Genomic DNA, 21,780 nt, shown 5'->3' on the forward strand with positions numbered 1-21,780 from the left:
CTCTTCCATGTCCAGTTCAACTAAAACAACTACTTTTATTTTATTTTTTATGTATTGGGCATCCAAGCAAATTTTTTTTTTCTTTCTGAAGCTGGAAACGGGGAGAGACAGTCAGACAGACTCCCGCATGCGCCCGACCGGGATCCACCTGGCACGCCCACCAAGGGCGATGCTCTGCCCACCAGGGGGCGATGCTCTGCCCCTCCGGGGCATCGCTCTGCCACGACCAGAGCCACTCTAACACCTGGGGCAGAGGCCAAGGAGCCATCCCCAGCGCCAGGGCCATCTTTGCTCCAATGGAGCCTTGGCTGCGTGAGGGGAAGAGAGAGACAGAGAGGAAGGAGGGGGTGTGGGGGTGTGGGTGGAGAAGCAAATGGGCGCTTCTTCTATGTGTCCTGGCCGGGAATCGAACCCGGGTCCCCCGCATGCCAGGCCGACGCTCTACCGCTGAGCCAACCGGCCAGGGCCTCCCAAGCAAATTTTGTATGAATAGAGGATTTAAAAGGAGAAGCAAGAGAGACTGAGAGAGATGTGAAAATCATTGTGTGAGACAATGGGAGAAGTGAGTTCAAGAGGAATCACAAGGATCTCCAAATAGAGCTCTTGGGGCAATGGGGGAAAAAAATCAATGCCATTTCATCCCCTCATCTCCTCAAGACAGTACACAAGACCTGGAACAGTATTGGAGCTATAAATTCATATTGCTAGAAATGGATGCATCAGGAAATAAATTGGAAGTAGGTAGATGGGGTATAATTTTTAGGTTAGGCATTTGTTCAAGCAGTTCTCTCTCTCTCTCTCTCTCTCTCTCTATATATATATATATATATATATATATTTACCACTGATTTTTGACAAGGTGTAAAACGCAATCAATGGAGAAAAAGTGGTCTTTTCAATAACTGTAGTGGAGTAATTGGGTATCTGTATGCAAAAACCAGAAAACAAACAACAAAAAATATGTAAAATTTACATCTCATGCAAAAATTATTTCAGAAATGGATTATAGATGTAAATGTAAAACATTTCAAAGAAAACATAGGAGAAAAATCTTCTGATCTTCTGCTAGACAAAGAATTTTAAGACGTGACAACAAAAGCACATTCTAAAAAAACAAAATTGATATATTGGACCTCATCAAATTTAAAAATTTTGCTCTGTCAAAAACCATACTCTTCGGGTGATGGGTATGCAACAGAACTAAATGACATGATAACCTGGAAATGTTTTCTTTGAATGTATGTACCCTGATTTATTGATGTCACCCCATTAAAATAAAAATTTATTTATAAAAAAAAATCATACCAAAGGTATAAAAAGACAGACTAAAGATTGAGGTAAAATTTTTGCAAGCCACATAGCTTAACAAAGACATATATAGAATATAAAAATAACTGTTAAAATTCAACAATAGTAAAAAATCCAATTAGAAAATGAATGAATGACATGAAGAAATATTTAACTGAGGAGGAATTACAGATGTCAGTTATGTATATGACAAGATATTTAACAGCATTAGCCATTAAGGAAATTAAACTGCAATGTGATATCAGTACAAACCCATGAGAGTGGTTAAAATAAAAAGTAGCCACCAAATACTGGTGAGGATATGGATAACTGGATCATTAATACTTTTCCACTAAGAATGTAAGTGGTATAGTCATTCTGGAAAATGATATGGGAGTCCTTACAAGACTAAACATGCAATTACCATACTATTCAGCAATTGTATCTTTGACTTTATCCCAGAGAAATAAAAACTTATATTTGGGACATAAAAATGAGACTCAGAGACATGGACAAGAGTGTGGTGGTTACCGGGGTGGGGAGAGTGGGGGGAGAGTGGCGGAGGAAAGAGAGGGAGGGGTGGGGGGAGGGGAGGGGAGGGGCACAAAGAAAACCGGATAGAAGGTGACGGAAGACAATTTGACTTTGGGTGAGGGGTATGCAACATAACCAAATGTCAAAATAACCTGGAGATGTTTTTGCTGAACATATGTACCCTGATTTATCAATGTCATGCCATTAAAATTAATTAAAAATAAAATTTTAACAGAAAAACCCCCCAAAAAACTTATATTGACACAAAAATCTGTACATGAATGTTGGATACCAGGGCTTTGGGATGGGAGAGAAGTGGATGTTGCTAGAAAGGTGTAGTACATGGGAGCCCGTTGGTGAAGATACAGCTCTGTACCTCACCTGTGGTGATAGTCACACAAATATACACATGATAAAATTGCCTAGGACCACATGTGCATGCGCATGCACACGCACACACACACACAAGTGGAAAATCGCAAGATGTTATCATTGGGAAAACTGAATGAAGATTACATTGGTACAAGAATATCTCCCTGTACTTCAACTTCCTATGAATCTATAATTATTTCAAAATAAAATTAGAGAAAATATTAATTAAAAACAGTCATATAATCTGCCCTTTTCATAGCCAAAATTGTTAAGAAAAGGAGAATTAACTTTTTCTCTCATCTTTTCACAGGACTTGTATCTGCCTCTGTCTTTGGACGACTCAGACTCCCTTGGTGATTCCATGTGAAGGAGGAGAGCGTGTTCAGAGTCCAGAGTCCAAATCAAAGCTTACTGTTACAATAGGGTACTTCTCAAGTGTCCAACAGGGCTATTGGTGCTTTCAAGCTTTTATTATTTTTTTTGTTCTTATTTTTAAAAACACACTTTAATATGTTGCGTTAATTTTCCTGTGATTTCTCCTCTGGGCCACTGATCTACAGTTACCAATTATAAGAGATAGATTGATAACCATCTTTTGGGGTAAATTTTCAGGGATGCAAAGTATGCTAGTCCATAATCTTTCTATTGAATATTTAGGCACCTGTATTATTTTCCCCTGTCTCGCTTTGCTTATACATGACAGCCTTCCTTTTGGAGAGGGTTATTTACATATATAGCACTTAAAATGTGTATATGAGGGGGAAATCATTGGTAAATCCAAGAATGGTACATATAAACATCACTTGTCTCTCAATCTCAAGAATGCTATAAGATCCTAAGAGGATGGCAAAGCTGCTTCCACTCTTGTTCGCCACTCCTGATTGAACTCCTTGTTTGTTGTCTAACATCAATTCTGCCTGTGAATGGGCAGAAACACCAGCAACTTGTAATTCTGACACCAGACACTTAGGATTCTGATATAAGAGTGGCTAAAACCGAGTAGGCAGAATTGGGAAACACTGAACTTTATAAAGCAGAGAGAAATTTTGGCAACTCTTCCACTGGGGCAATTTAGAATCAATAAGCAATTAATAAGAGTTAGGGGTGAGGGACTTCATATACCTGATTCCTGTAGGAGGCTGTCTAATATAGCGAGTTATTAAACATACTCTATGGTATCCATCTATCTCTGTTCTATTGAATGCCTTGTAAACAGCCCAAACTGAAAAAACTGTGAAAATTTGTTTTCAGGTCTGACACCTTTTGGTCGCTTTTTATAGCAACAAACCAATATCCTTTTTATAAAACCTCATGTCTGTATTTTAGGAGCAAACTCTTCAGGCTCCTCTTTTATAAACTGGTGATTTTTCTTTTGTCTAAAAAACACATGCAGAAAATTTATCAAAAAAAATGCAGAGTAGTGTAGTTTAGAAGCCATGCTGTCACTGCCAAACAGAAACCTCCAGGAAAAAAAACAAAATAAATAGCAGAGGCCAATTCAATAGAATCAGTCTTTTGATAACTTTTTAACAGTTATGCTTACATTAATAATTTCAATGTGGACCAGACATTCTAATTATATTTTAAATGAAATGTTATGGCATATTTTAAGCAACTCTTTTTTATCTATAATCTTGATATTTCATACTGAAGACACAGAAACTTTTCTCTTGTTTTTAAACTAGAAAAGATTTCACTTCACTAAGGACTGAATATTTGAAATAATTCTCTGTCTTTGAGGTACAGATTTATAAAACTACTTTTTGTTTGTAGTCATAACATAGCCCACAATGGCGAAGACAACTAAATTTAAGTGAAAGCCATGCATGCCAATTCTGTTTGCTTTTAGCAGATATGAAGATTTTCTTATTAATTGTGCAGATAGTTGGAAAGGTTAAGAATTCAGAGCCAAGTGACTACTTGGCTATTGAATGACTTGTAGTTGTTCCTCCACTTTAACAGGAATGAGCTCGCTGTGTGTGTGTGTGTTTGTGTGTATACGTGCACATGTGTGCGCACAATCGCTTCATAATAAGGAGATACTACAGGATATCCTGACATAGATTAGTGGCAACTTGGTGGCATTGCTGGTGAGCAGCACTGTGTAGGAGAGAATTCAGTGGTGGAAAGAGAAGTTCAAACACCCCTAAACAAGTTTCAGATGACTTTAGCTACTTTTGTGGTTCAAGAAAAATCCAGATGCTTCCTGGTTAAATTGGTCATTGAAGAATTCTAACTTGTGAAAATATATTTTTTCCCTTCTCCTCTATTTGTAGGCTTGTTAGAAACCATTAAGACTCACATTTTACTTCTTTCTAGAAGTTCAAGGTTTTCTTAGTTCCTCCCAGAACAATTTGAAGCTAAGTGGGAAAAAATGGTACTTGGGATGAGGGTGATGTAGAGAGTGGTAGGAAGTCTATTTCTAAACTTCAGGCCAAACTTCCAGAGATTCTTCCCTTTCTCTAGATCTCATTTAGTTCAATTTCTTCCATCTAAGTTGAAACAGAAACCAAGATAACTAAATGAACTGCTGGAAAAAGCAGGACCAGAAAAGGAACTGAGATTTCTTTATGCCCAGGCCCTATGCTACCTCTCTGAGTGTTTCTTTGCTTGTAGCTTGTGTATCTTTAAAAATACTAAATGGACATATTTTCTTTACAATAATCTTCAAACCAACAATTTTTTCTAATAATAGTAGATTTTCCATCTTTCTTGTAATAAATTAGAAGGAAATGTTTATGTACTCCTACTTCAGAGGGATTTGTTCAGAATTCAAGCCTTCAATAATTGCATTTTATTTTATTTTTAAAGAATATTTCATTGATTTTAGAGAGAGAAAGGGAGAGAGTGAGAGCATGAACACCAATCTGTTCCTATATGTGCCATGACCGTGTATCAAACTGGCAACCTCTGCACTTCGGGATGGTGCTCTAACCCCCTGGTTGGCAAACTGAGGCTCGCGAGCCACATGTGGCTCTTTGGCCCTTTGACTGTGGCTCTTCCACAAAATACCACGTGCGGGCGCTACCTCGATAAGGAATGTACCTACCTATATAGTTTAAATTTAAAAAATTTGGCTCTCAAAAAAATTTCAATCGTTGTACTGTTGATATTTGGCTCTGTTGACTAATGAGTTTGCCAGCCACAGCAACCAACTGAGCAATCCGGCCAGGGCAATATAATTGCATTTTAAGTGGGCTCATTTTCAAGGGAACAAAGAAAAGTGTAACTGAGCACCTTCATCCTTGTCATTCATTCCCAATTTTACCCAATTCAGTTTTACCACTAAAGTCCTATTGTGTTACCTCCTTCACAGTTAGCAAATATCATCCAGCAAACATATGCCTCCACTCACTCAATTCTATTTCCCTTTCACACACACACACACACACACACACACACACACACACACAAAATCCATATGTTGCTTGTTCCTACCTCCTGAATCTTCTCCCTTACAGAAATAGAAATAGGGACAAAGAAGGGGAAAATGTATATATAGGTTCTGGGCTGAATAACTTCATAAGTAGTGTAAACTAGGGGTAAATTGAGAGAAAACTTCCTTTTCTCTTCACTGTTTTGGAAAGGATAGCCATTAGCATGACTTCTTTGTGTCCTTATGGACTTTAGTATTAGTCTAGATTGAATTATAGAGTTTTCTAGCTGGAAGGAACCTTAAGATCACAACATCTGCTCCGAATTCTTCATTGTTAGGCCAGGAATGGAGATGCAGAGATAATTTCCTCAAGGTTACACAGCTGGTTAGGGACAAGTGTGGGATTAGAACCCACATCTCTTGACTCTTATTGCAGAGCCTTTTCCCACTGAAGTATGTTGCCTTCTACTTAGCCCCTGAGAATTCTTTACCAGGGTCATGTTGCATCTTGGAGCCATATGCTCCTGCCCTGATCTCTGCGAGAAATCCACCCAGCAACCTAATACAGCTCTTTTTCCTGTAATTCAAATGGTTCCCATCCACATGTACTGTAGATGTCCCCAAAGAGAAGGAAGAGTTGAGGCCAACAGTAACAATGGGGTCCCTGAGCATGTGCATCCAACATAGGGGATCCCTTCCTCCACCTTGCTTTGTCCGAATGTAATGTAGAAAGACTGGTTTTCCCAGACAGCTCACTTTATCTCATCGGAGACTAGTTGTTCTTCATAGGTTGAAGAAAATGTTTCTTGTTCTTAGAGCAAAGAAAGGAAGGAAGGAAGAACAATAGCTTTATCATCTTGAGTTTCTGAAGTGGCTTTTCAATATTTTTTAAATGAGTGTGGTTACTATTCACTGGCAATGATTTCTTTTAAAATATGGGAGTGAAACAAGGTAGAGAAAAGAACCTGGTCTTGCTGTGGTTGTTCTTGTCCATAATGTCCCCATAGCTATCCTGCAATGATGGGAACAACTTCCAAGTATAAGCAAGGGATTTTGTGACTAAAATATACTCTGGCCAATGCTAAACATTGGCCCTTTGTGTTGGCACTAAAATAGCAATCTATGTGCTCTACACACCATACTGATCTTGTATATACTGCTCCTGTGGCCTTCCATGCCAGAAAATGTAATTTTCCTCACAGCAAGGCTGTTCCTGGAAACGAAAGGGCATTCATTAGTTCAGTGCTAAGAGACGTCTGTCCAGGCTTCCGCCACTGTTCAGGAAATTCTTTCCTTCCTGCTTCTCCTCCCCAATCAGAGGTGACTAAGAAAACTTAAAGTGAATATATAGTTATCTGAAGATGGCAAGAATGGGTCTGAGTGCCTAGATCCTTTTACCCACCCCAAGTCTTACAGCAGCAATCCAATACTTGCCTTAGACAAAATTTTGCCAACTTCCTTAGTCTGTTCCATATTCTGGATGGACTTGTTCCCAATCCCCTACAGATTTGCTTCTCAATAACATTTAAAAATGTCTTCTTTGGACAAGGGAACAAGCCAAAATGAGCTCTATCAAATGACTATCCTGATGAGAATGTTCCCAAAGACCAGCTCAACTCAGAAATATCTATGCCAATAGATCTCCCCATACAGATGCAGTAAGATGGTAGGGTTTGATAAACCTCCTCCACTCTCCAGTTTTCTATGGAAGTAAAATGAATTGGATATTTCTTGAAAAAAAAAACAATATTGGAACTTATCCTTCACTTCATGGGGGCACTTGGATGCCCAATGACAGGCTCTTTACTCATGTATTGCCCTGGTTGCATTAAGGGATTGGCCTTTAGGCTTAGGCTGATTTTCTAAGTAAATGAAGATTATTTGGGATGGAAAAAGGGTTAGAGTCCTGTATTTCATGACCTGGAATCTAGACAAAATAAAGGCCCAGCCATTGATATGCTAGAAGTAATCTGAGACCTCCTGTGTAATATAGGAGCCTTGTAATTGCTGGACTTCCTGAGTCTTTCTCCAGGTATAGAACTTCGAAGCTGTCATACTTCTGCCTCTCTCCTAAAAGTGGAACAGCCTTGTCCACTGTTATATGGTTTTATGCAGCTTTTCCTCTTCCACACAGGCGTGACCACCTGGATCAAGGATACTACATTGATTTCATGTAGCTACCTTTTGGTTGGAGAGGCATCTCCAACAGGTTTTCTGGCTGTTGGTGGCCCAAATCCAGTCTAGATACCCAGTTAATTGTCCTTAGTCATCCCTAAGGGCTGTGATTTTGGACTAAGACATCATAAGTAATTTCTTAAAAATGAATTCCCAGTTTTATTCTTCCTCTGGCTAGCAGGCCTGATTTTCCTTAGTAGGTGAAAGGGTGAAGATTGTCACACAGTAGTCAACTCACAAGTGTTGGGAGGAAAATGCATTTGTAAACCCAAAGAGCAGTGATTCTAGTGGGCAAACTACTATGGTCTGGGACTGTCAGAAGTTTTTCTAGCTCCTTCCAATTTTTCTTTTCAGAGACTAGAAGGCTTTCTCTTCATCACCTGTCTTTCAGCATGCCTGGTTAAGAAGTTTGCCCTTTCTGTCTCTTCAAGAAAAGGTGACTTCCTCTTCTATCTCCCACACCCTGGTCCCCAGAACTTGTCTCTATCCTTCAAGATTTAGTGTGATCTTTACACTACCCTCTTGGTGTTGGTATTGCTTCCTGCAAGTTTCCAATTAAGGATCCATATAGACTTCTGACTTTGGCCTAGGTAGTTTGAGACTGGCTATCTTATGACAAGACTCTTGAAGCCCCCTTCTAACCGTCTAATGCATAATCTCTTAGTTTATAGGCTTGAACATTTGGAATTAGAGGCAATCTTGTCTAACCTTGGATGCCTGAGGCTAGGAGAGTATAGAATTTCCTTTGGAAATTAAGGCATTTTTCTGTTCCTGATTAGAAAGTCAGGCTAGTTGGGAGAAGTCATATGACACAACAAAGTCAGAGAAAACACCTTATAAACTAAGGCAAAAACTTATAGGCATTGGAACTTCTCATTTCTGGGTTAATAACCTTAGAAAAATCAATGGTTTTATTTGTTTGTTTGTTTTGTTTCTTGGGTATTTTTGCCACTCTACCCCCACCCCATATCCCCGATTTCTTTTTCTCCCTAGTTCACTCTTTTTGCTCTTAGTTTTATACTCTGTTATTACACTCTCTGTCCATAAGACACTCATCCATCCTTTGTCCTCTGCAATTCTTTTGTCTCTCTTTCGTTCTCTCAGAACTTTTTATTTTTTCCTTCCTTCTTGTCAAGGCATTAGGCATATGCCCCTTCTTAACCCTGAGATTTTGCCTTGGTGATGGAAATTATTTCCATACTCAACTGACCTTGATCCTACCCCAGTCTAGTCAGAAGTACATTTGTGGGAATAATCCAAACCTGGCCCTTTCTTCTTGTCCGTTTTCAGTTGTAATTTCCTGAAGCAGATCCATACAAGCAGTTTCCTTATAGTTCATGGATCTTTTGGTCCTTGCCTTCCAAGCACTGTACAGAATACTTTGTGTTTCCTTTTTAGTCAGCCATTTTGTGGAGCATTGAAGTGTGCTCAGAGAAATAATCAGCTGAACAGAAACATCCAACCATGGATTCACATCAGCTAAATACTATTAATTGAATTTGTTTAATTTTCTCATAGTTTGAAAAGCTGCAATATAATGTAATGAGAGACCACAGGTGATTTCTCCTGTCATTTGGTTTGGCTGGATGGGAGGAGTGCAGTGGGGAGAACTTTGTTTAAAATTTAGGCTCGCCAACTGTTGAATTTTCTTAGCTAAACTTATAGACAGTTAGGGTTGATTTAATTGAAAAGAATATTTAACAAGTTTATACTATAAAAAGAAACATTCACTTAATTGAAATGCATTTATCCTTCTGTTACTAAATTCATTTACTATTGATACCAACTGTTCATGGTCCTGTTCGGGCAGTCCATATAAAAATGATTAATAAACTTAAAGAAGCCAAGTTGTAGGTACTGACTTAGTCGACAAAGTGTATATCCCTTGGGGATGTCACTGCTTGGCAATACCATATGGAGTGCCCTTTCCAAAGCCATTTCTTTATAAGTTCTCTTAACAGGATTTGAGCAACTTGTAGGTTATACCAAAATGTCTTCAATGTATGGTCCTTTAATATATTGCAGCTTGACGCCAATGATCTCTTATGACTTGCATACAACTAACGCATGTTTTGATTGAATTTTGCATTTCTTGTGTGTGGTAAGTTATTGAAAACATTTTGCTCACCTTTTTGTGCCATTAAACTTGTACAGAAAACATTTTTATGGCCATTTTCAAAGGGAAAAAGTTTAAAATGGAAACAGCCCAACCTTTCTGCCCTATAGCTGTAGTTAGAGTTCAGTAACTGTAGCAAAACAGCTGTAATTGGTGGTTGTAGTGTTAGAGGTGTTAGCTTGTTAGTGTTTAGCTTTGGAGAGTAAATGCATGTTATTGTACATTACATTTCCTAAAAAACTCATTTTAACCTCTGAAAAGAATATATTCTTCCTTGTGGTCCCTCCTCCCTCCCTCCCTTGCCCGCTCCCCCTCCCTGCTTCCAGGTGTCTTATAGTTGTAAATAACTGATTTGGGGCCAGTAATTTTTTGCCAAGTAGAGTAAAAAAACAAACAAATCAAAAGGGGAAAAGGGCATTTCTTAAATGTTTTTCAACAGTTATTGACCATTTCTCAAAGAATGGCATTGTGATTAAAGAGTCAACTACTCTTTGTGTAAAAATCAATGGCAAATTGGTAGTGGCATTTGCCATACAATTACCAGAATTGAAAAGTTCTCAGAATCAAATATAATCAGAAGAAAGTGGGCAATAGTGCCTCTTATCTCAGCAGAAGTTTTGAACTATTTGGACACTTCAAAAGATTCTGCTTGACCAATAACAAATAAATATTTTTTAAAAAGAAAAGAAAAAAAAAACAGAGAAAGACAACAGATATTTAAGGAAATTTTAACTGTCCCTTTAGAAAAGTTATAGCCAGAAAAGACAAAGACATGGGTTTCTATGCATTGCTATTGGTTTCCCAGGTAATGCTTAGCTTGCTCTTAAACTATAATTTAAAAGCAATGCTCCAAGAAGGTATTCTCCTTTTTAGTTTGATGTTCCCACTTGGACTGATAGGTTTGGTGAGGCCCATGTAAAGCAGCTGGAGCAGACCCTTTTTTAATCTCCTGTGCCTGTTAATATTCCTCTTCCTTCGTCCACAAATTGATGAGGGCTTTCTTTGGTCAGAAGACTTTAAAATTTAGAAAAGTTCCACATGTGAGTAGTGTGTAGTGAACATTGGATGCTGTGAATTCACAGCGTTCAATACCAGGCAGCCAAAGAGCTGCTCTTGCAATCATTTTGGCTCTCACGCTTTGGTCCTCACTCATTCTCATTTATGTGTACATTTGCAAGATGTGTGTAATGTCATTTTCCAAAAATAAAATTTGATTTCAATATTTCTGGCTGACATTCTCTTTTTTTTAAAACATTGAACTGATGATCATATTACCACAAAATGTCCAAGCTGGCCAAAAACTTAGACCTTATTTTGTCCAACCCTTAACTTTATAGATGAGGAAGCTGAGGATCAATGTATGATGGAAACACCATAGTTAACAGCAAAGCATATTTGCAACATATAAGATTTTAGCTCTCCCTTCCAGAGTTGAGCAGGAATCTAATGATCTCTTTTTATATATACGATGCTTTGGAAAGGTCAGTCTGTGCCATCAGAATAGGTGGTCCCTTGTAGTACTATGTTTTCAGAGGCTGAAGAAAGATTCCATGTGAATTCCTCAAAAATACCTCTACCTGGTGCCTGCAATTATTTTGACAGTGTGGCTGTTCTTCTTTCGTAAGTTGATAGTAAAACCACTCTGTAGGAGTTGTAAATAAGAGTCAACCTTCAGGCATAAGTGACTAATTACATATTTTTCTTAGATGCGGTTTTATTAATAGGGAGAACACAAGTCACTGGGCTTGGGAAGAGGTTGATAAAAAGGGAGAAAGGGCACAAATAAAGAATAATGACATCTTAGCCTGACCAGGAGGTGCCTCAGTGGATAGAGTGTCAGACTGTGATGCAGAGGACCCAGGTTCAAAACCCCGAGGTTGCTGGCTTGAGTGTGGGCTTTTCCAGCTTCAGTGCAGTCTCACCAGCTTGAGTGAAGGGTCACTGGCTTGAGTGATTCCACATAGACATAACTCCATGGTCACTGGCTTGAGCCCAAAGGTTGCTAGCTTGAAGCCCAAAGTTGCTGGCTTGAGCCCAAGGCCGCTGGCTTGAGCAAGGGGTCACTTTTTCTACTTTAGCCCCCTGGTCAAGGCACATATGAGAAAGCAGTCAATGAACATCTAAGGTGCTGCAACAAAGAATCGATGCTTCTCATCTCTCTCCTTTCCTGTCTCTCTGTCCCTACCTTTCCCTGTCTCTGTCTCTCTCTCTGTCTCAGACTAAATAAAAAAGAGAGACTGAGATCTTGGAAAACTGTTTGACCAATCTCACAATGAAGGCAACCATGGAGCTCACACCTGACCTGTGTGTTTACAGAAGCAGATACCAGTATCCTAGTTATTCCCAAGGACTGTGATGATTGGGAATGCTTTCTCCATACTGTATTTTATCAGCTAACCCCATGACCATCACTGTGGTGGAGACAAAGAATGTAGAGGTTGATAAAATTTCTTAGCATTCTTAGTCCAAAGAAAAGCTAGATACAACATTCAGGCTGACCAGGCCAGTCTTTATTCCTACTATCATCAGGCCCTCCTCATCATTGTTTTCTTACGAAGTTACTTTCTCTCATCTTGCTCTATCCTGGTCTCCAATGCGAGTAGAATCTTCCTTAAAGATTATTTTGATTGTGTCATTCTTCTGACCAGGTACTTAGGATAGCTGTTTATTGCTCACCAGACCAAATCTAACTGCTCTTTAATGTTTTCTTTAAGACATCTCTTGAGCACTAATTATGTTTCAGGTACCCCTGATCCTCCAGGAGCTTCAGCTTAGTGAGGACAGACATGTAAATAAATGAGTCAAGTCCAAAGGAGAAAGTGCTATAAGAACACTAATATTAGGTCAATCAATGTCCCAGAATTAAGAAGGTTAGGAAAACTTTACAGTATTTAGGAAAAATTCAGAATTTTCCAGGTGGGCAGTGAGCATTCTAAACAGATAGCAGACAACAAATAAGGACCAATCTGAAAACTGAAAATTACCTGAGGCAGCAAGGTTATAGGCCCAGTACATGGTTCTGGTAGCAAAATACAAGTGCATAGTTTGGAGTTACAGTTTGGGTGGTTTAGACCAGTGGTTTGTCTCATTCAATTTCCCTCCCTTCATCTTCCTCCCTCAGCCCCCTTTGTTTCTCCTCCCCTCTCCCCCATTCTCTATTTTTTCTCTTTTTATGATTTCTTTGAACAGTGTCTACTGAAAGTCTTCTACACTCCAGTCTCTGTGGTAAGTACCTGGGGATACAGAGATGAAATGGTTTCTGTCTCCAAGGTGTTCACACTGCAGAGCAGTGCATCAGCACCATCTAGGAACTTCTGAGAAATGCAATTTATTGGGTCTTGTCTCACATATACTGGATCAGAAACTCTGCGAGTGGGATCCAGTGATTTCTGTTTCAACAAGCCCTCCAGACTATTCTGAGGCCCTCTCTAGTTTGAGAAGCCCTGCTCCTGTGAATTCTCCTTTCTATTCCCCAGGACTCAGTGAATACCTAAGTAACATATATAATCTCATGGACCATTTAAGTCAGAGTTTACATCTTACCAAAAAGAACAAAACCTCAAGAGTTTATGAATTCTGGAAAGATCTCTACACTTTTAATTTTCTGAAGAAAGGCTACTTTTTTAAGATAGAGACAAAATTTTCATAGGTAAATATATAGATATATACTGAGAATGGGTCTTTGCAGTTGTAACAAATGTCCAGATGGGGACATGAGACCCTGAATGGTGGTAGAGAGGAGGAATGGGATTAAAACCTGTTGATATAAAAATGACAGGATTGGTAGATGCTGGATGTATGGAAGAAATGTGAAAGAAAGAAAGCCTTGACTTGATTTGAGCAATTAAGTCTAAGCTTCTTCTGTGCCCAGACATGGTCCTCTGTTCTGCACAGCCTTCCTCATATCCACCCTCTCCTCTGACTTGTGCCTTGGCTATGCAGTGCTCATTCACACTTCACTCCTGCTGACAGAGTCTACCCTTCTTTCACTGCCCAGAAAAATACCCTCTGAATGCCCTTCCACATTCTCTCCACCTGTCTAAATCTCAGATGCAGCCAAAAGCTACCAGCAATGGAACTTAAGGCATATTTATAAGAAAAACAAACTTGAACATGTAGAAAAAACTGCAACTACCCTGAACTTTATAGGAAAGCCCTGATCTTAAGTAACTTTTTTTTCCTTTTCCAAATAAAGGTGATTTGTTAAACATATAACTAAATGTGATTTTGTTTTCAGACCTTTCTTTAAAATTTTATATAAATATACTCACAAATTAGAAAACATCCCTTGTCAGGACACACATCTGCATTGAGAGTTTGGAAAATATAATTCTTTTCTGGGAGAGGCTTTCCCCAGGTTTCCTTATCATTTTGTCTGGCACCTCTCTCCTCAATGTCCTTGCATGTATAAGATGGACACTGCCTCCTCTATATCTAACCCTGCTTTTTCACTACTCCAGGAGGGTCTCTTAGGTACTTTCATTATATCAAACCTGATTGTTCCAAGGACAGTCTTGAGTAAGCAAGTACTTTCTCTTCGAACCTTAGAGGATGCTGATTTTCTTCAATCAGGTAGATTTGGCTTAAATTGTTGTAATCCCTCTTTCTCCTACCCCTCATTTGCACAGCCTAAATGATTCAGAAAATGCTTTACTCAATTTACAGGGTTATGTCTTGGAGGTCTGCATCATATATCATCACTATTTACTATTCTCAGTAATAAACCAGTTGCATACAGACTTGCAGAATGTTCAAGGTAAAAGGGCCCTTATGAATGATTTGTCCAATGTGTCCCAAACTTCCCCAGGGATGTGAGTCACTCTTGCCACTTGTAACAAATGCAAGTTCCGGGACTCCATCCTAGTCCCACTTCATTGGGATCTCCAGGACAGTGGCCAGAGAAGTTGTATGTTTAACAGAACCTCAGTGATTCTTTCATTTGGTAAGTTTACAGTGCTTCTCTAAATTTACTGTGGATAAAATCACCTCAGAATCTTGTTAAAATGCATATTCTGATTTATGAAGTTTAGTAGGGAGCAGATTCTACATTTCTAACAAGCTACCAGTGAAGTTCCATGCTCTTTCTAAGTGGACCACACCTTATGTAACAAAACAGTAAATCCAAACCCCTCATTACTCAGAAGAGAAGAAACTGAGGTCAAGGAAAGGAAAGTCTACATTCACATACTTGGCCAGAAGCAGAGATGGACTAGTACTGGGCACTCCTGACTCCTGAGTTAGTCTTTCTTCCACATGACCAAACTTCCTACTACCAGCAGGGATTAAAAGCAGCCCAGTCACAATGGCACTGTTTTCAATAAAAGGTTAATAGGAAAAATGATACTTCTCCATAATGAATGGGCCCACTGGCAAGGAGAACACAAAGGATGGGGGAGGAGTTTGAATTTATGTCTCATTTTAATTGAAGAAATGAGCAAAAGTCTCTTTACAAAGAGCTGCGGTGGAGGATTAAGGTCAAACAATGTCCTCTTGCCTCTTCCAGAAACTACCCTTAAATTAAAGTAAAGTAAAACAACCAACCAAACAAACAAAAACCACCACCCAAAGGCTTAAAAAATGTTATACTGGAGGTGCTGCAAGAAGTTGGGAGAACATGGAGGAGGGGCAATCTGGCTGCTGGGGTGATGAAGGCAGTTAGATATTGGAGTTAGTATAATAAAGCATTAATGATGAAGAATGAGCTAAGAATTACCCTGGCTAGAATAAATCTTTAGTTTAATGGTCCCTTTCAGGCACAAGCTTTACCAAGGGAATGAAATTTGAGCTCAGGCTTACACAACAAGTCACAGTGTGTTAGGTAAAGAGGGGAGGGGTAGACAAGGGCATTCCAGCCACAAGTCTAGTATGAAAAAAGGAAAAGAAGTATGTATGATCTATGTCTTATGTGTCTGGGGATCATAAAGTCTTTCTCTAGTGAGGTGGAGGGGCCTGAAATTCAGGGGAATAAGTGGATAAAAACAACATTGTCATATAGGCAACGTGCTACATGCTGGGCACTGTACTAGGCTTTGGGGGCAAATATATATGGCTCCAGATTTCACAGAACTCCAAGTATGGTTAAGGCAGATAATAATTATAACATAATATGTTGAATGCTATGACATGAGGAATTGTAAAATGGAAAGGGGACCACAAGGGATATCTAATTCAGCCTGTGGGGTTGGAAAAGAGCCTTCCCAAAAAAGTAAAATCTTAGCTGAGACTTCAAGATGAATATAACTTAGCCAAGGACAAGAAGAATGTTCCAGGTCAGAGAAGAAAGAATATCTGGAAACCCTGAGAAAAAGCACTGTTTTGTTAGAGGAACTGAAAGAAGTCCAATATGGCTGAAGTATGGAGTATGATGGGGGAGAGGTGTTGAGAGATGACACCAGTGAGACAGACAGAAGCTACATTACATGTGGCTTGTAAGCCACATGAAGGAGTCTGAACTTACTTTATGAGGAGCTCTCAGGGAGGCATTAAATTTTTTAAGCAAAAGAATGAGAGGAATAGATAAAAGTTGTAGATAGATCACCCCTGCTGCTACTGTCTGCATACTGATCTGCAAGGCCCATGAGCAGGAGACAGAGAGAGCTTTGGGGGAAGGCAATATCTTGAACTAGTGAGACAAGAACTGATAACAGCTTAGACAAAGGCAGTGGCAGTGAAAATGAAAAGGAGGTGAACTATTGGAGAATTTTAGGAGATGGAATCTACAAGGCTTAGTGAAAGATTAAATCTGTGAGAGGGTGAGGGAGAAAAGCTTTCAGTTCTGGCTGGAGAAAAGAGTCAGAAGATGAAAGAACTGTAGGCCAAGAAGAACTAAAAGTCACTGAAAGCTTTCACCAAACATGATATGTTTGGGGGCCTTTGGCTGGGCAGTGGCAGGCTCTCACAGAACCTGGGCTTTGTGAAGAACAGGAATACCAGAGGATAGAAATCAATGAAAGACTTCTCCTGTTCCCACTCCACAGTACTTTATAACCTCTGAGTGGAAGGAACCCTGGCTGGGCATGGTGATTTCTTCTGGATGAAGGGTTGGGGCCTAATGGGATAAACTGTGCCAACTTCACAGTTTTCCCACGGTGTTACAGGCACTGATCTTAGCATCATACATGCTTTATAATGAACAAGGCTTGCAAAACTCCAGCAGAGTGGGTCATGATATCTTCATGTTTACAGGTAGGAAGCTAAAGCTCAGGGAAATGAAGTGACCTGTGGACAACCACACAACCAGAAAGTGATGGTCTGGTGGTCTTTCTATTAGACCAACTTGATTCTTAGAGAAATTTTGATGCATCACAGGGGCTCCACTCTCTGTCTTGCCACTATTTCTGCCATAAGAGCAGAGTTTAAGTTTATCACTGCCTGGGATGGCAGAGAGGTTGCAACTGTATTTGAGACTGCAATCTTATAACATCCAATAATGACAATGCTGTTAGATGAGAAGGCAGATCTCATAGGAATGGGGAAGGCAAAAAGAAAGTTGTTGGGTATTAAAGGCAAATGGTACTCAGAATGAATCATTTTCTTTCTAAGAAACAACCTGGAAATAATAGGATAAAAAATACCTTGTACAAAAAGCTTGAGAAGAACATCACCAGAAGGACTGAGAACATAGAACTCAGAGGACATAGAGAATCATCTAATCTGGCTATCTTCTTGTGGGCATCATTCTAGCTAGTTTATTTTTCCATTGTAGCATATTTTCCTTGTCTATAAGAATGTGGGAATGGGGAGATCCAAAATGGTGGCAGAGAAGGTGGAAGATACACTCACCTCTTCTCAGGACCAAACTGGAATTCAACTAAATTATGAAACAATTAACCTGAACAACCAACTGAAAATTAGCTGAAGATAGATTTTATAACCAAAGATTTACAGAAGAAACCATACTGAGACTGTTTGGAAAAGCATAGATGCAAACAGTGCTGGCCCCATTCCCACGGATGGTAGCTGAGATTCTGGAGACATATCTCAAAGGTGGGTGTTACCCCTGAGAAATGTGGGGTCTCAAACCCAAGCCAGGCTCCTCAATCCAGAGCGCCAAAGCTACCTAACACCTGGCTATGAAAATCAGCAGGGATTCTGTCTCAGGGAAAAGCAGGAATATTCTAGAGATACAAGCCCCCTCTTGAAGGGCCAACACAAAAAAATTTCATATGCAGCCACTTACCCTGGGCTCTGGCAGAGGGATGGCAAGCTGACTAGAGTCACATGAGGTGAGACTGGAGTTTGTGGCTCTGGGGAAAGAGCCAAAGGGACAGCTGCTTGGACCCTTAAATTGAGTTCTGCTCCCACACTGCAGATACCATCTGTCTTAGGTGGAGCACTCTCCTCCATACAACATCAGCATGGGAAGAATGCAATAATCTCATCCTTTGTACTCCCTGCTGCCTACCCTGCAGAGTTCTCACCCTGCTGAGGAGTCAGCAGTCTGAACCAGAGTATAGAGGTCTGGGCAGACTCAGGGAGTGTCAGTGACTGAGTTGTGTGGCTATGGAGTAAGATCCATTGCCCTCATTTTCACATTAACCTGATTTGGTGCTTCCCCCTTATGGGAGATTTGTTAATCTTACTATTGGAGCTCTCAGTGGCCCCACCTTCCCAACACCTGGTGACTCTGCCCTGCCATGGACTAGGCAGAATCTGAAACAGATAGTTCTGTGACTCTGAGACAAGGGCTACTCCTCCCACCTTTCTCCAAACCTACTGGCATCACCCCCTCACAGGAGATCCTCTAGCCTTACCACCCCAATCTGGGAAGCTGTGCCTTGCTGAAATCTGGTTCTAGGCAGAATCTGAGACAACTGAGTTGTGTGGCTCTAAGACAAGAGTCCAACTGGTACAGAGTCCACCATTCACACCACCATATCTTAGTCTGTTCGGACCTGATACACTCTGCTGGCCTCACCTAATACATAGAAACAAACATGCAAAAGCAGCCAAAATGGGGAGACCAAAACCTGCCCTAAAAGAAAGGAGATATCTCCAGAAAAAAATAGCTAAATAAAATGAAGGCAAGAAACTTATCAGATATAGATTTAATAAAAATGGTTATAAAGAGGCACAAGGGGCCTGACCTATGGTGGTACAGTGGATAAAGTGTCGACCTGGAAATGCTGAGGTCGCCAGTTCGAAACCTGGGCTTGCCTGGTCAAGGCACATATGGGAGTTGATGCTTCCAGCTCCTCCCCCTTCTCGCTCTTTGTCTCTCCTCTCTCTCTCTCTCTCTCTCTCTCTCTCTCTCTCCCCCCCTCTCCTGTCTAAAATGAATAATAAAAAAGAGGCACAAGGAACTTAGTGAAAACTATAAAGAATTTAGTGAAAACTACAAAAGCATGAAAAAGGACAAGGAAACCAGTCAAAATGAAAGATAATCTGACATGAAAAATACATGGAAAGGAATAAACAGTGTGTTGGATGAAGCAGAGGACCAAATTAGCAGTTTGGAAGACAAGGCAGGAAATAAAATCATCCAATGAGAGCAGCAAAAAAAAAAAATGGTAAAAAAGAATGATAATATTTTAATGAACATTTGAGACAATGTGATGCATAGCAACATCTGCATCAAAGGGTTACCAGAATGAGATAAGAGAGACTGAGGGCTCCAGAATCCATTTGAAGAAATTATGACCAAACCTTCCCTAATCTGATAAAAAAAAAGACACACAAACCCAGGAAGCACAGAGTCTCAAACAAATGGATCCACAGAGGCTCACACAAAGAAAGACATATTGTAGTTAATATGGCAAAGATTAAAGTCAGAGACAATCTTAAAAGCAGCAAGAGAATGATACTTGGTAACTTACAAGGAGCCCTAATAAGGCTGTCAGCTGATTTCTCAACAGAAACATTTTAGGCTAGAAGGGATTGGCTTGAACTTTCAAAGTGATAAAAATCAAGGACCAACAACCAAGACTACTTTACCCAGCAAGGCTAAAACTGAAGGAAAAATAAAGAACTTCCTAGACAAAAAAGTTTGTTACCACGAAACCAGTATTACAAGAGATGTTAAAGGGCCCTCCTTAATAATAATAATAATAAAACAACAACAAAATAAAAACAAAGGAACATAATTAAAAGAATAAAATGGCAATAAATATGTACCTGCCAATAATTACTTTAAATGTAAGTAGCTTAAATGTTCTAATCAGAAGAAATAAGATAGCTTAAGAGATAAGAAAACATGACCCATATATATGCTGTCTACAAGAGACACACCTCAGAACGAAAGACACACACAGACTAAAAGTAAAAGGATGGAAAATGATATTTCATGCAAATAGGAAAGAAAAAAACAGAGTAGCAATACTTATATCTGATAAAATAGACTTTAAAGCAAGGCTACATATAGTAGGAGATGAAGAAAGACACTAACAAATGATAAAGGAAGCAATCCAACAAGTGGACATAACCCTTATAAAAACTTATGCACTCAGCATAAGAGTACCTAAATATGTAAAGTAGATCTTGAGGAACATAAACAGAGAGATTGAGAATAATATAGTCATGTAAGGCGATTTTATACCACATTGACATCAATGGATAGCTCTTCTAGATAGAAGATTGACAAGAATATAGTGGCCTTAAAGGACACACTGGATCAGATGGTTTCATTAATTTCTTTAAAGCATTTCACCCAAAAGCTGCAGAATATACATTCTTTTAAAGTACACTTGTAACATTTTCTATGATAGGACACATGTTATTCCACAAAACAAGTCTCAACAAATTTAAGAAGATTGAAATCAAGCATCTTTTCTCATTATAATGGTATAAAACTAGAAATAAAAAAAACCAGTAAGAAAAACTGAAAGTACATAAAGACATGGAGGCTAAATAACATGTTATAAAAAAATGGGTTAACAAGGAGATTAAACAAGAAATAAAAAGGTACTTTGAAAAAGTTAAAATGAGAACACAACAACTCAAAACCTATGTGACACAACAAAAACAGTTCTAAGCGGGAAATTCATAACACTGCAGGCTGACATAAGGAAACAAGAAAAATCTCAAGTAAACAATCTAACTTTACACATAAAGGAACCTGAAAAAAAAGCAACAGACAAAGCTCAAAATGAGTAGAAGGAAGGAAATAATAAAGATCAGAGCATAAATAAATAAAATATAATTTGAAAATCAATACAAAATTAATGAAGCTAAGTGCTGTTTTTTTGAAAAAGTAAATAAGATGGACAAACCTTTAACCAGACTCATCAAAAGAACATGAGAGTGAACCCAAATAAATAAAATTAAAACTAAAGAGAAGTGAAAACTATATGCCAACAAATGGACAATCTGGATAAAGTAGATAAATTACTAGAAACATCTACTCTTTCAAATATGAATCATTAATGATCAGTGAATCTGAATAAACAGATTGCAACTAGTAAAAATGAAGAAGAAATAATAATAAAAAAACCACCTCTCAATGAACTACAGTTTTGGACTGGATGAAATCACAGGCAATATTTACCAAACATACAAAGAAGAATGAACACTTATCCTTCCTGAACTATTCCAATAAATTCAATAACAGGGAAGACACCCAAGCTCATTTTACAAGGATAACATTAACCTAATTCCAAAACCAGATAAAGATAGTACAAAGAAAGAAAATGGTAGGTCAATATTCTTGATGAACGTAGAAAAAATATTAACAAACCAGATCCAACAATACATTAAAAAGATTATACATAGTTATCAAGTAGGATTTATTCTAGGGATTCAAGATTGTTAGTACAGTATCTGCAAATCAAATGTGATACACTTTTAAAACAAAATGAAAGATAAAGGTCACATAATCTTATAAACTTATAAATCTTATAAAAGAAAAATAATTTGATAAAATCTAGCCATCCATATATAATAAAAACTCTCAGCAAAGTCAGAATAGAGGGAATAAAATTAAATG

At 38.9% G+C, this 21,780-nt stretch overlaps 1 protein-coding gene across 2 annotated transcripts in view; it reads left to right on the forward strand.

The window, feature by feature from the left end:
* DCX (doublecortin) overlaps positions 1-6,035 on the forward strand; it is a 131,469-nt gene extending 125,434 nt beyond the window's left edge. For both annotated transcript variants that reach the window (XM_066250200.1, XM_066250201.1), the window contains one exon: positions 2,504-6,035. In XM_066250200.1, coding sequence (XP_066106297.1) covers positions 2,504-2,560 — 57 coding nt within the window. In that variant the 3' untranslated portion in view covers positions 2,561-6,035. The remainder of the gene's footprint in view (positions 1-2,503) is intronic.
* The last annotated feature ends 15,745 nt before the right edge of the window (positions 6,036-21,780 follow it).

This window comes from Saccopteryx bilineata, chromosome X (genome assembly GCF_036850765.1).
Source record: "Saccopteryx bilineata isolate mSacBil1 chromosome X, mSacBil1_pri_phased_curated, whole genome shotgun sequence".
In the NCBI taxonomy this organism is placed as follows: Eukaryota; Metazoa; Chordata; class Mammalia; order Chiroptera; family Emballonuridae; genus Saccopteryx; species Saccopteryx bilineata.